The 17,806-nt window shown below is 38.7% G+C and overlaps 1 protein-coding gene across 1 annotated transcript in view; it reads left to right on the top strand.

Annotated features, from left to right (window-relative positions):
* cerk (ceramide kinase) overlaps positions 1-16,775 on the top strand; it is a 51,384-nt gene extending 34,609 nt beyond the window's left edge. Inside the window, exons 12-13 of the mRNA XM_079582773.1 lie at positions 5,381-5,595; positions 16,467-16,775. Of these exons, the coding sequence (XP_079438899.1) occupies positions 5,381-5,595; positions 16,467-16,554 (303 nt within the window). The 3' untranslated portion in view covers positions 16,555-16,775. The remainder of the gene's footprint in view (positions 1-5,380; positions 5,596-16,466) is intronic.
* Positions 16,776-17,806: the final 1,031 nt, after the last annotated feature.

The following is a 17,806-nucleotide window of genomic DNA, read 5'->3' as shown; positions in this document are numbered from 1 at the left end:
TTGCTGGATCGGGGTTATTGTAAAATGAATGGGAGAAAGAGGCTGAACTGGTCCAATGCTCTTTGGGATCACACAAGCATCGCCGGAGGTCTGGTAGTAATACATAATCATTGCCTTGGGGTTTGCCGTGGGACAGTTTATCCAGTTCAGGGAGATCTAGTTTTATCTGCAATAGCGATCCTCCTACGCTGATTTTGAGAATATGATTCAGAATGTGATTCTTTTGCCCTCTGAATAATAATCTCCTTGTTTACTGCACAGCTGGCGGTGAACATGGCAAACAGGGTCCCTGCTTAAGACTGCGTTAAAACAGTCTCAAACTATGGGCCTACGCTAAAATAATGTGTAGGTTATTATGTGCACATGATGGTCATAATTTTTCGATTAGGTTTAGATTTGAAAAAAGCCTTTAGAATAATCATGGCAATGGTTACTTTATTTATAATGCACTTTAAAACAACTAAGTAGACCAAAGTGCTACAAAGTGTTAAAGGGGCTAGATGCAAGTTCGTCATTTTATACTCACTAGTGCCACCTCAGGTCATATGTGTAACTGCACCTTCTATATTAAAGGGGGGGTATTATGCAAAATCGACTTTTTCAAGCTTTACATCATGTTATTATATCATTCCCTCATAAAAAAAAAAAAACGTGTGTTCACGTATTTTTCAGTAATCTGTAAAAACTCTGATGGCAGCCATTTTAGGTGTAGCTTTGCCTGAGTCCTTTATGCAAAAAGCATAATACCCCCTCTTTAAAGGGACTATACAGAGTTTAAAAATGTTAAAAGTAAGTATTTTCCTCCCCCTACATGTTCCAACAATGTCCTAAGGTGTAGAATGAGCCCAGACCTGTTCACCACAACTGCCTCTAAAATCCTGCCCTGTCCCTCAAAAAGGTGTTAATTCGGTCCGAAGTGCCGTCATGCACGAGCTTAATATAGATGCTGCAGTTATAAATATGACCTGAGGTGGCAGTAGTGAGCATAAAATGGCTAACTTGCATGTAGCCCCTTTAAGCTTGTGCATGACAGCACTTCGGACCAGAAGTAACACCTTTTTGAGGGACAGGGCAGGATTTTAGAGGCAGTTGTGGTGAACAGGTCTGGGCCCATTCTACACCTTAGGACATTGTTGGAACATGTAGGGGGAGGAAAATACATAACATTTTTAAACTCCGTATAGCCCCTTTAACATAATCATGATAATCATTTTCAACATTGTGTGGAAAGGTTGATTTAAAATAGATACTATATTATATTTTATGCATGTGGTATGAACGCTGAAGATGCAGGAAAGGTCTGGTTATAACTTACCAAAGCCACCTCCTTTGTTCAAAATAACTGTTACTTTTTTTCATTATTTTTTATTTATTCTTTATTTAACAAGGAAAGTCGCACTGAGAGTAGGAATCTGATTTTCAGTGGAGTCCTGGCTTCAGAGGAGAATCTATTGTGCATAATCTATTGTGTGTAGGGGAAACCGTAGTACCTGGAGGAACATGCAAACTCCACACAGAAAGGTACTTTTGTCCTGCAGTTCAGAGTCTTCACTTTCCCATACAGAAATGCAAATAGGAAAAAAAGAATAGTCTATGCACATTTATTTTTCTGATTTGTGAGGAAAAAAATGACAAGTGTGCATCTATTGATATTTTAGATACAAATTGAGCCAGTAAATGATGTGTGGGTTGTATTTTTCACATTTTCACATTTTCACATTTGAATAATGTCCTCTATATGAGTTCAGAGTAGGCCTTTCACAATAACAAATTTGAAGTTCGATATATTGAGGCAGGAAAGTATCACGATAAACGATATTATTGAGCCTAACGATACTGGATGCTGTCAACTCTCAGGCATAAAAATGACAGTAAACATTTGTACTAATCATAATATCCTAAAATACTACACAAGCTCCAATAAACATGAAATACAATGTAGCTCACTTTGCAAATTTACAAAAAAAAATAGAGGGGAAATGCTAATAAATGCACAGACGATAAATATCGAACGGGGGATATTGTGGGATATCAAGATTAACTACTTTTCGAACAGATCTTTCCTACTGTGTGGACCTTGGAGTTTGGATGCTCTCCACACGTGTGAGTGGTTTTACTCCGAGTGTTCCAGTTTCCCCAATCAATCTAAAAGTTGCTTGATTGGCTGAATCCTCCTCAGCTCAAGAGCGAGAGAGGAGTGTTGAATTTTGCTCCAGTGTTTTTTTTTTGTTTTGTTTTCGTTTCTCCTTCATGCTGAAATCCAAGGCATCACATTTAATCCAGCTCGAACATAAAAACAACTGTATTGGAATGAGGGGAGAGAAAAAAATAACCGTTTAGCAGAAGGAAACGGGGGGATGCTGTTAGAGTGAGACAGATTTGGCCGCTCTGAGGCGTGAAGCATGTCTCTAGATTAACACACACCAAATCAGTCTTTCACCAAAAACAAGCAGCGTGCACAGCCAAGATTATATTACAGCATCATTCAAGCAGCGAGTGCAGAGAATGAGGGAGTGGGAAAGACAAAATATGTGCCAAGACGTTTTGGTTTTAATTACTTCTGTGCCGTGTACAATAAGCACAGCCAACAGTTCGAGCCGTAGTGTAAGAACAATATGGATCTTGTCTGCTCTCTTGTTAGCAATTATGTCTTTGTTAGAAAATACTGTAGTAGTTAATTTATTGACATGCTGTACAAAGTGTTGTAAATATGTTGAAGTATAATACACATTTCTAAATAGGGTTAACCCTTTGTAGCAGGGGTGGCCAACTAGTCAGACCAAGAGCCGAAATTTTCAACCTTGATCCAGTGAAGAGCCACAAAGGCACCGACCATTCGTGAGATCCAGGGGCGGTAGTTTATTGTGATTAAATATAATGTGACCATTATATTGAATCACAATTAACTACAACTTTATGTCTGGCCCTTTTGTTTTCTTTTCAATAAATGTATTCGATTTAGTGGTTTTACTCCTCACCAAGATTGAAATCAATTTATATTAAATAAACTGACATTTTGTGCTGTTCTGCTCTGACTGGGACAGAATTAGAGTGTGTTTGTATGTGGGGCCCTGCCCGCTGAGCCCCCTCCTCTGACTCGCCCCAGGCCTGTGCGCTCAGTGCCTGCAGCTTGATCCTGAGTGGACTGTGCAGAGAACACACTCTAGGCTGCACAAAGTTCATAAACTTTAATCAGGAGCCTCTGGAGGACGTCTGAGATTCTGTTTTATGTTGCATTTGTTACAGTTACAGTCACATGTCAAAGAAAAGTCAATGACTTTGCGTGTTTCCGCGTTACGATGTCGCGCTTCGCATCATATGCTTCATTAGAGCTCCGCTTTTTTCCCTTTCCTAATTTTGATCTTTTTCTGTGAACATGAGGCCAACTTTCATCAAATAAAGAGGAGGCTCATCAGAAATTTGAAAAGCACAGGAGCCGATCCCAGTGCCACAATCTGCCTGACTGTTGTTTAACCTACATCACCTTTGAGTGAGGCTGCTGCACCTTTTACATGCCCCCTTTCAAAGGAGGGAGATACGGACTCTCATTCATAAGTGTAGAGATGGGAAACAGGGTCTGTAGGACTATGGTTGCATTTTTGGTCAAGATTCTTAAAGACTGTTACAGATTATGGGAAATATGTACCAACTCTTTTGCAAAGAGCTGCATTGTATTTAACATATCCAGTCATGCAGAGACCCGCACTCTGATTGGCCGAGAGATGCCTGTTCGCCACCCCTGCTTTATAGGGCACTAATTGCAATTCTTTTAAATAAATAATTTCAACTTAAGTGTGTTAATGGGGGCAAAAGACAAGTTTATTTCTGTTTTTCATTATGCAGAAAATCAATGTGAGTGAAGGGTTTAAGTCAGGGGTGTCCAAAGTGCAGCCTGGGGGCCAAATGCGGCCCTCAGACCAATTTATGTTGGCCCTCGGCCCCTTGCTGTATCGGTACACATCACCAGAGATGGACCTTTTTATCTGAAAATGTAATAATTCTACAACAACTGGCATGAAGGTTTTAAGCTTAAATAGAGGTATGGGGCACAATTTAAACCTCTGCTAGTCGAAGGTTTTGCGGCACTAACTACCGATCTACGGCCCTTCACCCCGTGTACGCTTCAATATGCGGCCCCCCATGAAAAAAGTTTGGACACCCCTGGTTTAAGTGAACAGGGCGTATGATCAAATATGGTGCCTGCCTTTTTCATGCTGTAATATCACTTATTGCTCTACGTCCTCCAAAACCAACACATATATCATCACTTAGCACAATTATTCACCAGTAAACTGTGTGAGTTTCATTGACCTACCATGGTTAGTTTTCAAGTTATGTAAAGATATGTATCATGAATTCAGCCAGACGTGGGTCTTTTTCAGACTCCAGAGAAAACAGGAAGTTGAAAGCGCGACCGGCCTCTGCTGATTGGTCAAATGCCACAGATACAGACGGCATCTGAGTGAGGACGACATGCTTCTTTACCTTACTGATGTGCAGCAGGGAGGCCAAAAGTAACCAAAAGTAGTCACTTGCCCTGTAAAGAGTTAAAGACAACAACAACAGGATATTGGGAATATTACAAGTTCAAGAGAAGAGTCTAAAGTATTGCTAATCCAGGCCTTCAAAAATTCTACTCTACATTCAACCCCAATCAAGACCAGGATTCAAACAGGAAAATATTATAATAAAATGACACATAAAAGTATCACCAGCTGATCCCATACCTCATTTTGAGAACCGCTACTTGTCTATATATCCAGCTTTACTTGGCATTTACTGAGCTGAAGAGTGTAGTATGAGTGATAAGGGCCGAGTGACTTTGCATCTCAGTTCACTTAATATCAGCCTCAGTGTCCAGCCGAGCGAGGAGAAACAGGAGTGAGGCAGCTCTAAGCGTATTCATGGCCTTGTCAGAAAGCCTTTTAGGCCTAGCGTCCCGCGTGAATGCAAAGAGCACGCTCATAAAGTGGCTCTGATGTGAAATAAATGGTTGTCAGTGGGGGTTTTTTTGGACAGGGGGGTGAGATAGACAGTGGATGGGCAGAAGAGTAAAGAGTGAGGAAGTGGCACTGTGTAAAGAGCCAAAAAACATGAAATTGACGAATATCTGACTTCACCTGCAGTGTTATAATATGTGTAATTTAAAAGATAGAAGAAAACTGTGCATGCTTTCTTTCTTTCATTCTTTCTTCCCTCTTTCAAAGCCACTGGGACAACCTGTCTGGCACAATGCGGCACCAATGGACAAATTAGTATTGTTTCATCAGTAAAACACCTGAATGTGGCATTGTGTTTCTGTTTCCATTGTTTTTCTTGAATCAGTTTCTTGGAGTTTACTCATTGGTTTCCTGTTTTTTTCTGCCTTTAACCCTCTCAGTTTGACCACCTGTTTGTTGAGGTCCACCGCGTGAAGAAGTTTCATTTCCAGCCGCGTCACACTGAAGCGTCGTCTTTGGAGGACCTCAGCGAGATTCCCAAGAAGAGCACCTTCCGGCCAACATGCTCGGCCCCCTCGAGGTGTAACAGCGCCTCCGCCCACAGCAGCTGGACCTGTGACGGCGAGATCCTGCCCCATAATGCAATTCAAGTCAGGTACCGAGAAAACACACTCGAATACTGTAATAAATCAAATATAAACTACGTGAGTTTGGTCAATTGGTGGAGTTGAACAGTATATGGCGATTTTTTGTTTCCATAACCTCTTAAATCCCGCCTTAAAGGAATAGGCCACCGTTTTTACATACTAAAATATGTTCTTACCTCACTTTAGTCGAGTTAATATATCCCCGTCTGGTCTTTGTCCGTGCGCTCTGCCAGGCAAACGGAGCACATACGCAGCCTCTCCCACATGTCACATAGCTCCGAAAAAGCTCACGATAGAAGCTACCAAGCTCTTCCACGTGTTCCCTATTTAAATAAAGTTACGTGAAGTGTTTTCATGCGAAGTATATTTACACAGAAATGTAACATGTCGATTTTATAAGCAAATAAAAAGGGGGACTATGTTGTGAGGCGTAATGATACGAGGAGTAAAACGTCCGCGCAGTAACTCCTAAAGACTTCCCCCGCTCACTTCCGTCAATAACCTTTAGGAGTTACTGCGCGGACGTTTTACTCCTCGTATCATTACGCCTCACAACATAGTCCCCCTTTTTATTTGCTTATAAAATCGACATGTTACATTTCTGTGTAAATATACTTCGCATGAAAACACTTCACGTAACTTTATTTAAATAGGGAACATGTGGAAGAGCTTGGTAGCTTCTATCGTGAGCTTTTTCGGAGCTATGTGACATGTGGGAGAGGCTGCGTATGTGCTCCGTTTGCCTGGCAGAGCGCACGGACAAAGACCAGACGGGGATATATTAACACGTCTAAAGTGAGGTAAGAACATATCTTAGTATGTAAAAACGGTGGCCTATTCCTTTAAAGGAATAGGCCACCGTTTTTACATACTGACATATGTTCTTACCTTAGCTTTGACGAGTTCTTTAGGACCTGTCTGGTCTTCCCCCGTGCCTTCAGTCACGTAAACACAGCGCAGACGGCGTTAGCATTTAGCCTCTCGCCCTCTCCTCTATAGCTCCAAAACAGGTGAAGATAGAAGCTACTAAGCTCTTCCACGTTTTCCCTATTTAAATATGGTTACGTGAAGTGTTACACTACAAAGTATAATTACACAAAATTAAACAATGTGGATTTTCTAAGCGGATAAAAGGGGGAACTATATTGTAGTTACAGTTAAAGAACATTCTATATCAGTGTGGCAACAGTTAAAGAACATTCTATATCACTGTGGCAACAGTTAAAGAACATTCTATATCACTGTGGCAACAGTTAAAGAACATTCTATATCACTCTGGCAACAGTTAAAGAACATTCTATATCACTGCGACAACAGTTAATGAACATTCTATATCACTGTGGCAACAGTGAAAGAACATTCTATATCACTGTGGCAACAGTTAAAGAACATTCTATATCACAGTGGCAACAGTTAAAGAACATTCTATATCACTCTGGCAACAGTTAAAGAACATTCTATATCACTGCGACAACAGTTAAAGAACATTCTATATCACTGTGACAACAGTTAAAAAACATTCTATATCACTGTGGCAACAGTTAATGAACATTCTATATCACTGTGGCAACAGTTAAAGAACATTCTATATCACTGTGGCAACAGTTAAAGAACATTCTATATCACTGTGGCAACAGTTAAAGAACATTCTATATCACTGTGGCAACAGTTAATGAACATTCTATATCACTGTGGCAACAGTTAAAGAACATTCTATATCACTTTGGCAACAGTTAAAGAACATTCTATATCACTGTGACAACAGTTAAAGAACATTCTATATCACTCTGACAACAGTTAAAAAACATTCTATATCACTGTGGCAACAGTTAAAGAACATTCTATATCACTGTGGCAACAGTTAATGAACATTCTATATCACTGTGACAACAGTTAAGAACATTCTATATCACTGTGACAACAGTTAAAGAACATTCTATATCACTTTGGCAACAGTTAAAAAACATTCTATATCACTGTGGCAACAGTTAAAGAACATTCTATATCACTGTGGCAACGGTTAAAGAACATTCTATATCACTGTGGCAACAGTTAAAGAACATTCTATATCACTGTGACAACAGTTAAAAAACATTCTATATCACTGTGGCAACAGTTAAAGAACATTCTATATCACTGTGACAACAGTTAAAAAACATTCTATATCACTGTGGCAACAGTTAAAGAACATTCTATATCACTGTGGCAACAGTTAAAGAACATTCTATATCACTGTGGAAACAGTTAAAGAACATTCTATATCACTGTGGCAACAGTTAAAGAACATTCTATATCACTGTGGCAACAGTTAAAGAACATTCTATATCACTGTGGCAACGGTTAAAGAACATTCTATATCACTGTGGCAACGGTTAAAGAACATTCTATATCACTGTGACAACAGTTAAAGAACATTCTATATCACTGTGGCAACAGTTAAAGAACATTCTATATCACTGTGGAAACAGTTAAAGAACATTCTATATCACTGTGACAACAGTTAAAGAACATTCTATATCACTGTGGCAACAGTTAAAGAACATTCTATATCACTGTGGAAACAGTTAAAGAACATTCTATATCACTGTGGCAACAGTTAAAGAACATTCTATATCACTGTGGCAACAGTTAAAGAACATTCTATATCACTGTGGCAACAGTTAAAGAACATTCTATATCACAGTGACAACAGTTAAAGAACATTCTATATCACTGTGGCAACAGTTAAAGAACATTCTATATCACTGTGGCAACAGTTAAAGAACATTCTATATCACTGTGGCAACAGTTAAAGAACATTATATATCACTGACAACAGTTAAAGAACATTCTATATCACTGTGGCAACAGGTAAAGAACATTCTATATCACTGTGGCAACAGTTAAAGAACATTCTATATCACTCTGACAACAGTTAAAGAACATTCTATATCACTCTGGCAACAGTTAAAGAACATTCTTTATCACTCTGGCAACAGTTAAAGAACATTCTATATCACTGTGACAACAGTTAAAGAACATTCTATATCACTCTGGCAACAGTTAAAGAACATTCTATATCACTCTGGCAACAGTTAAAGAACATTCTATATCACTCTGGCAACAGTTAAAGAACATTCTATATCACTCTGGCAACAATTAAAGAACATTCTATATCACTCTGGCAACAGTTAAAGAACATTCTTTATCACTGTAACAACAGTTAATGAACATTCTATATCACTGTGACAACAGTTAAAGAACATTCTATATCACTGTGACAACAGTTAAAGAACATTCTATATCACTCTGACAACAGTTAAGAACATTCTATATCACTGTGACAACAGTTAAAGAACATTCTATATCACTGTGGAAACAGTTAAAGAACATTCTATATCACTGTGGCAACAGTTAAAGAACATTCTATATCACTGTGACAACAGTTAAAGAACATTCTATATCACTGTGGAAACAGTTAAAGAACATTCTATATCACTGTGGCAACAGGTAAAGAACATTCTATATCACTGTGACAACAGTTAAAGAACATTCTATATCACTGTGGCAACAGGTAAAGAACATTCTATATCACTGTGACAACAGTTAAAGAACATTCTATATCACTGTGACAACAGTTAAAGAACATTCTATATCACTGTGACAACAGTTAAAGAACATTCTATATCACTCTGGCAACAGTTAAAGAACATTCTATATCACTCTGGCAACAGTTAAAGAACATTCTATATCACTGTGGCAACAGTTAAAGAACATTCTATATCACTGTGGCAACAGTTAAAGAACATTCTATATCACTGTGGCAACAGTTAAAGAACATTCTATATCACTGTGGCAACAGTTAAAGAACATTCTATATCACTCTGACAACAGTTAAAGAACATTCTATATCACTGTGGCAACAGTTAAAGAACATTCTATATCACTCTGGCAACAGTTAAAGAACATTCTATATCACTGTGGCAACAGTTAAAGAACATTCTATATCACTCTGGCAACAGTTAAAGAACATTCTATATCACTGTGGCAACAGTTAAAGAACATTCTTTATCACTCTGGCAACAGTTAAAGAACATTCTATATCACTGTGACAACAGTTAAAGAACATTCTATATCACTCTGGCAACAGTTAAAGAACATTCTATATCACTCTGGCAACAGTTAAAGAACATTCTTTATCACTCTGGCAACAGTTAAAGAACATTCTATATCACTCTGACAACAGTTAAAGAACATTCTTTATCACTGTGACAACAGTTAAAGAACATTCTATATCACTCTGACAACAGTTAAAGAACATTCTATATCACTCTGGCAACAGTTAAAGAACATTCTATATCACTCTGACAACAGTTAAAGAACATTCTATATCACTCTGGCAACAGTTAAAGAACATTCTATATCACTGTGACAACAGTTAAAGAACATTCTATATCACTGTGACAACAGTTAAAGAACATTCTATATCACTGTGGCAACAGTGAAAGAACATTCTATATCACTGTGGCAACAGTTAAAGAACATTCTATATCACTGTGGCAACAGTTAAAGAACATTCTATATCACTGTGACAACAGTTAATGAACATTCTATATCACTGTGGCAACAGTGAAAGAACATTCTATATCACTGTGGCAACAGTTAAAGAACATTCTATATCACTGTGGCAACAGTGAAAGAACATTCTATATCACTCTGGCAACAGTTAAAGAACATTCTATATCACTGTGGCAACAGTTAAAGAACATTCTATATCACTGTGACAACAGTTAATGAACATTCTATATCACTGTGACAACAGTTAAAGAACATTCTATATCACTGTGACAACAGATAAAGAACATTCTATATCACTGTGACAACAGATAAAGAACATTCTATATCACTCTGGCAACAGTTATACCAGGAGTAGTTTGGCATCCGCACAGTAAAGTGAAGATTACTGCGCGGATTTCGAACTACTCCTGGTATTATTACGCCTTACAATATAGTTCCCCCTTTTATCCACTTAGAAAATCCACATTGTTTAATTTTGTGTAATTATACTTTGTAGTGTAACACTTCACGTAACCATATTTAAATAGGGAAAACGTGGAAGAGCTTGGTAACTTCTATCTTGATCTGTTTTGGAGCTATAGAGGAGAGAGGGGGAGAGGCTAAATGCTAATGCCGTCTGCACTGAGTTTACGTGACTGAAGGCACGGGGGAAGACCAGACAGGTCCTAAAGAACTCGCCAAAGCTAAGGTAAGAACATATCTCAGTATGTAAAAACGGTGGCCTATTCCTTTAACCGAGCACATTTTCCCCAGATCTAAAAGCTTGAAAAAAGCGTCAAAACAGCAACAAAGCTTTCAAATGAGGCACAACACTGACCTATAATCTGTAAGCTCCAGTCGAGAAGCTTTTAGATTTGGGTATTAGAGGTTAAGTAAAGCTATCATGTATTTTTCTCATAGAAAATATTTAAATAATATATATATAAAGTCACAATATAGGCTAATCATCTCTGGGGTATCACAAGAACACAGAAAATATAAAAAATTTAACTTTTTATAGCACAACTACTTGTTTACCATAATAAATCCTTTTCGTAGTCCGTCTGGGGATAATACAAGTGTTTATGGGGTGATTGGGGGCGTCTTTCATCTCCCCCTGGTGTCTCTGGCCAGAAAACCACACTTGCAACTTCCCCTGCTCCAATCCGGAGGCGCAATACACACTAATGGAATCACGAAGAAGAAGCTAACAGGCTAACGGGCAAAGCTAACTGCAGGCTAGTGGTTAACAGTATTTACAGCCAAGTTTGAGTTAAAAAAAATATCCATTTTTTCATTGGGTTGTGGCACAATGCACAATATCCCTCTTCTATCTATCTCTTCCTTTGTCTTTTCTGTCAGCGTTGTATTTACTCTCACAGAAACTTAATTCAGTAAAAACCACAACATGCTACGACACCCGCAGTGGTGCTTATGACCTCTCGGGAATGAGGTACTTAGTTCTGCTTTAATCTGAATTTTCATGAACTTGTCAATAATGGAAAGCTGCAGACCCGGAGCCGAGACAAATCTACCGTGATAAGCGAATCCACCGTGATAGTGCGCCCTCTGCTGGCAAAGACAGATATATGACGGTATTTAGCTCATGTTTTACAGTTGTATCGTTGGGATTATTTTGTGTAATTTAGAATGTGTTGACATGTAACTTAGTTTAGGCTACATGTACTATTTAGGGTTGTACTAGGGTTATTTTATGAAATTAAAACTGTATGTTTTACTGCTTTCATTGTATTTTGTAGGACAGTGCCTCCATTTGTTCATTTGTTCAATAAGGGACAGAGACAATATTTTGGAACAAAATCATTTTTTTATTGTGGTTACAGCTCATTGCTGTAATCAGTAAAGAAAGGAGAGAAATCAGGTTAATAATGTTAGCTTGCAGATGCAAAACAAAGTAAAAAACAACATACCGTCAGGGTCTTCCCTGTTTCCTAAATTCAGCAACTTCACTAAAACAAAAGATCAACACAGATGTCAATAATGTGTAAAAATCAAATGTTGTAATTCTGGGTTTATAATAATAATAATAATAATAATAATAATAATAATAATAATAATAATAATAATAATAATAATAATAATAATAATGATAATAATAATAATAATAATAATAATAATAATAATAATAATACGGTCAAAACTAGTCTAGAATGACATATACATGCAACAATATGCCATTAATAATGGTGCCATAACTTTTTTTTCCTTTTATTTGTCCTTTATTTATCCAGGATAAAACTCGTTGAGAATAAAAATCTCAAGAGTGTCTAGGCCAAGATTCTTTAAAATTAAAATATGCAATAATTTTTACAGCCTGCAATTGCATTTTTTGGGTGTCATGTAATTGGGATTATTTATTGTTTTTACTAATTTACAACTAGCATAAACGCTATCTTAAGCAGAAAATTAATGTGTCATCTTATCTTTATCAAACAACAGAAGCATCTACAATTTCAAAATTGGTTCATAAGAAATCAAAAAATGAAATAACTCGGTTAAAGTCTCGTTCGTTGAGTTGATCAAATCAATCTTCCCAAGACCTAATAGCGTCGTGTATCCGTCTTTACCAGGAGAGGGCGCACTATCACGGTGGATTCGCTTCACGGTATTTCTGTCTCGGCTCCGGGTCTGCAGCTTTCCCCTACTCGAACTTGTAGATGAACAAGTGATTGTCATCTATGAAATGTTTTCAGCTTGCATGTTGGACTAAACTGGTGCTACCCAGATATACTATGCATTAAAAAATGTACATGTATAGGGCACTGTGACAAGGATAACAATGGTATTTTCTCTGGGCATTAGTTTAGCAATAGTGCCTTACAAAACCAATCCCACATTTTTTGCTCTGCTGCGCTGCTGCTGTGTTCTTCCCCTATACTCTGGTATACGTCCCTATGCCACAGCTGGACACATCATTTATTTCATGCTCCGTTGTACTTAGCCAATGATGCATGGCTCTGTAATGTTGCCAATTTAACGGCCCTCCCCATGTTAAAAGGCTACTCCCCTTTAATTAAAGCATGAGTCTGTTCCTTTATTGCTTCTTCCCTGCGCTAATCGCTTTCACAGTGAGCTGGTCTGAGTGCTGTGTCCATAATTAATGCCTTTAGTTCAGGCGAAACAGAAAAAAAGTGGAAAGAAATAGAAAAACAAGCTGTGAGTTTGGATGAAGAGGGATGATGGAAAAGAATTTTGTTGGGAGGACTGAACTACAAACAAGCGCCATGCTATTTTACTTATGTAAAAGTATAAAAAAGTATTCACTTTCCAATGTACTTTGTGTTAAAAACTAAAGGTATTTTACTCAATTTATCTGACGTTATTGTTGTGATGTTTCTGAGCTGAGAAACTTTTTGCAGCTTTCGATTCATAAACTTTTTAATTCAGTCCAAAAGTGACATAGAAAGTGCAGATGCTATCTCTGAAATGTTATAGAAGAAATCTGGTTTTCTGGTATGCCCATTTGACATCATGTGCGTGTCAAATGGAGTAAGACAAGGCAGCATTTTGTCTACCAGTATATATATAGAGGACTCGTCAAGGCTTTTAAATGATTGTGGAATAGGTTGTAGGATAGGCAACAGTACCATTAAAGCAGTACTAAGTAACTCATGCCCCTAGAGGCCATAAGCGCCACTGCAGGTGTCGTAGCATGTTGCGTTTTTTTTACTCATTAAGTGTCCGTGAGAGTAAATACTACGCTGACAGAAAAGACAAAGGGAGAGAGGGATATTGTACATCCAATTACACAATGGAGATCATTTTTTTTCACTCAAACTTGGCTGTAAATACTGCTAACCACTAGCCCGCAGTTAGCTTTGCCCGTTTGCCTGTTAGCCCCTTCTTTGTGATTCCATTAGTGCATATTGGTGGCTCCGACCCGGAGGCAGTGAAGTTGGGCCAGAGACACCAGGGGGAAATGAAAGACCCCCCAATCATCCCATTAAGACTTGTATTACACCTAGAGGGATAGGAAAAGGATTTATTAAGGTAATCAAGTTACGTAGTACTGCTTTAACCACCTAATGTATGCTGATGACCTTATTTTTTGTCCATATAGCGCTGGGTTACAAGAGCTGTTGCATGTGTGCTCTCAGTATGGACCAGACTTTGATATTAAATATAATTCAAAGAAAAGTATTATCATGATAGCCCGGAGCAGAGACGACTCCAAACTGACATTTCCTGATTTCTTTTTTTTGGGCAACAATCTTGCGGTCACTGATGAATGTAAATATTTGGGGCACTATGGGACTGCGGACTTGTCTGATAACAGAGACATTTACAGACAGTGTCGCATACTTTATGGACAGGCCAACATGCTGATCCGCAGGTTTGAAATGTGTTTTGGTTCTCATCCAAATCCATTCTTTGATTACCCACTGCAGAAATACTGTGCCGAGCTGGAGCATGCTTTGTACTGATGGCAACAGTATAGTCCAAAATGTTACGCAGCGTGCCTTTAATGACCTTAGTTTTCTCAAGCTACCCAAGCTCTAAGTCATTGCTCCATGACAACTCTTTCTCTTTGTTCATATCTTTTTACTTCATTTCCCCAAGACAATTTGCAAACATATTCTGTAAACAGCGACGTCTGTGCTGCATTAATGAATGCCACAAAGCTGTAGCAGGACGGCAACTTAAAAGACTGCCTTTGAACTGCACACATCAGGTTCCACTGTACACATTGTTAAAGGGCACATTATCTTCTGTTTTGATCCGTGTCTTGGTCACTGCTTGCTTTACATCTACAGTGTTGACATTTTGTCGTCTTCATTTAGCCCTGGTTTAATCTGATAATAACCTGATTGTTCTGTTCTGTACATACCATATTTTTTGGGCTATAAGTCGCTCTGGAGTATAAGTCGCACCAGCCTTGGCAACTACCTGGGTATGGAGGTGTAACTGCACCATTGACAAGCCTCTCCCAGCAGCACATTGTTCAAGCTCTCATTTGCGAACTCGTTCCTCTAGCTGTGGCCATGTAGACTGTGATTAGCTTTTTTATTGAAGTAAGAGTAACCCTCGCCAGCCCCTCACAACTTTCTCGCTCACTCCAAACAATTTTTCTGCTGCTTGATTATCTTTTTTTTTTTTAATCTTTGGTGGTAACCATAGACTGTATATAAATGGACAGCTTCTCCTCACTCCTCCCCGTTTACCATAATGACTACGGTCGTGGGGGAATTCATGGCGGATTTACAGACTCCCCCTCCCCGGCTCTGACAAGGCATGTTCCTAAAAAGGGCATACGGGCGGGATCTTCACTGTAGACTCGGCCCTTGTGCGACGTGTAGCTCGCGCTGCTCCAATACTTACAGTCCAACCCTCATTAAAGCAGTACTAAGTAACTCTTCCCCCTAGAGGCCATATGTGCAACTGCAGGTGTAGTAGCAAGTTACGATTTGTTTTAACATATTAATTGTCTTGGAGAGTAAATACTACGCTGACAGAAAAGGCGAATGGGGAGAGTGTTACTGTGCATCCAATTATACAATGGAAATATTTTTTTTCACTCAAACTTGGCTGTAAATACTGTTTAAAGTGACGTTAGCCCGCAGTTAGCTTTGCTCGCTAGCATGTTAGCTTCTTCTTCGTGATTCCATTAGTGTGTATTGCTTTCTCCGGACCGGTGGCAGTCAAGTTACAAACATGGTTTTCTGGCCAGAGACACCAGGGGGAGATGAAAGACCCTCCAATCATCCCATAAACACTTGTATTACCCCCACAGGGACTACGGAAAGGATTTATTAAGGTAAACACGTTACTTAGTACTGCCTTAAGTACGAGATTTCTAAAATTCTTCTTACGAAAACCAGTCTGGTTTCTTAAATTGTGACTAACCCAGCGTTATCTCAGGAGGAATATCTAGCCTAGTCTAGTGTTGAAAAACTTGAAACCAGGCGTTAAAGTTAAGGTGTCTAAACTCCAATGCTTTTCAATGGGGCACTTGTGGCGGTATGGAGGTACTACAGCAATGGCGGAGCAATGGCGGCCCCTAGTGTTGTGGGCATAAAGCGGAGCAGCCAGCGGCCATTGGTGGTAACAGACGCTGGTACACAAGCCGAGACCGCCCTCTAGCGGCTGTCAGTGTGAAACTAGCAAACATGTGAAATTATATATTTTGATATAAGGGGGTGCGACTTATAAGATATAAGTCGCACCCCCAGCCAAACTATGAAAAAAGTGCAAATTACAGTACAGAAACTACGGTGGTTATGTTTATTTTATTCTGTCTTTAGCTACATTGTTTTTAATCATTGGCTCATGGAGTTTTATATCACATTATTTTAAATGTTGTGTCTTGTGTGTTTCTTTGTAGTGTCCAGTGCCAGTTGATTCATCTGTTCGCGCGCGGCATTGAAGAGACTCACCAACAGCAGCAGCAGTTTGTGTTTGAGGACTTCTGAGAGCAGTGCACCTGTTTTTTTGTGGGAAATAGAATTTGGAGATTCTATAAAAGTGTTGTTTACTTGCAAATGGCTGAGTTGATCTCGGCGAGAAGAAGATAAAACGTATCTGGTGCCATTTAAAGTTTCAGAGTTTGGAATGCTTTTTGCTTTGTGATATAGACCTTTTCTTTTGCTTTGTGGAAAAGTGTACTATCTCAATGCTGCTGAATGCTTGTACAGAAGAACAAAGCTTCACACTGGACTTGAGCTGGTTTGAACCAAAAATCTGCTCAACCATTTATTATTTTATTTGTTTTGCCTTTGTGCCATGAAGGACATTTGTAATGGAATTTTCCTATTCAACAAACTCTGGGAGACATTTGAGTTTTGGAAGTCGGCGCACACCAAAGATAAATTCAAAGTCACAGAAGAACAGAGCACTTTTTTTTCTTTTTGTAGTTTTTTAGTAACAGTTTGCCAGGCTAAGCTGATACTAACCAGGGACAATGATGAAAAGCTGAATACCGCGCTAATACTCTAACAGGGCTCCAGTGGATTGTGGGTAATGAGACGGAGTGGTGAGTAAGTGGTTTGGGGGTGTCTCTGCACCACTGTGTTGCACCTGTGGCTCCAAGATCTAATCGTCATTGGCGAGAGAAAAAAAAAAGAAAAGAAAACACTGCGGGATTGTCACCTGAGATCATTCGCAATTACAGCACTAGGAGCAATGATCAGCCAATGTTAGCACCTTTTATTGTGGACTTTTGACAGAGAAAGGTATAGAGTGTTATCATCAGTCTCATTCTGTCATAGAAACATATTTTTGAAAGTGCGGATGGATTGCATTACCTAGGTCTATTGGAGCTGGCCTTCACATCATTTACCCTGTATTTCTTTTTGGCTACTTTTTATTATAATGTTTTGAGTTGTCCCACTAAAGACTTGTCATCTTTACATGTATGTAGGACTGTGAGCACCTGGAGTGTATAAACGTCTGGCTATAGCTTGCATTGTTGAGCACTGTAACTACGGTAAATGCACTTTCCTTATGAACTATTAAAATTCACATCGCTATTAAAGCAGTATCGTTTCTTTGTAGGTGTACTGCGAACTGTTTGATACTTAAAGGGACTATACAGAGTTTAAAAATGTTAAAATAATGTATTTTGCTCCCCCTATATGTTCCAGCCATGTCCTAATGTGTAGAATGAGCTCAGACCTGTTCAACACAATTGCCTCTAAAATCATTAACTGTCACTCAAAAAGGTTT

The sequence above is a fragment of the Gobius niger genome, assembly GCF_951799975.1.
Source record: "Gobius niger genome assembly, chromosome: 2".
NCBI classification, from domain to species: domain Eukaryota; kingdom Metazoa; phylum Chordata; class Actinopteri; order Gobiiformes; family Gobiidae; genus Gobius; species Gobius niger.
Note: the sequence above shows the minus strand (reverse complement) of the source record. Positions and strands in the feature narration are given on the sequence as shown.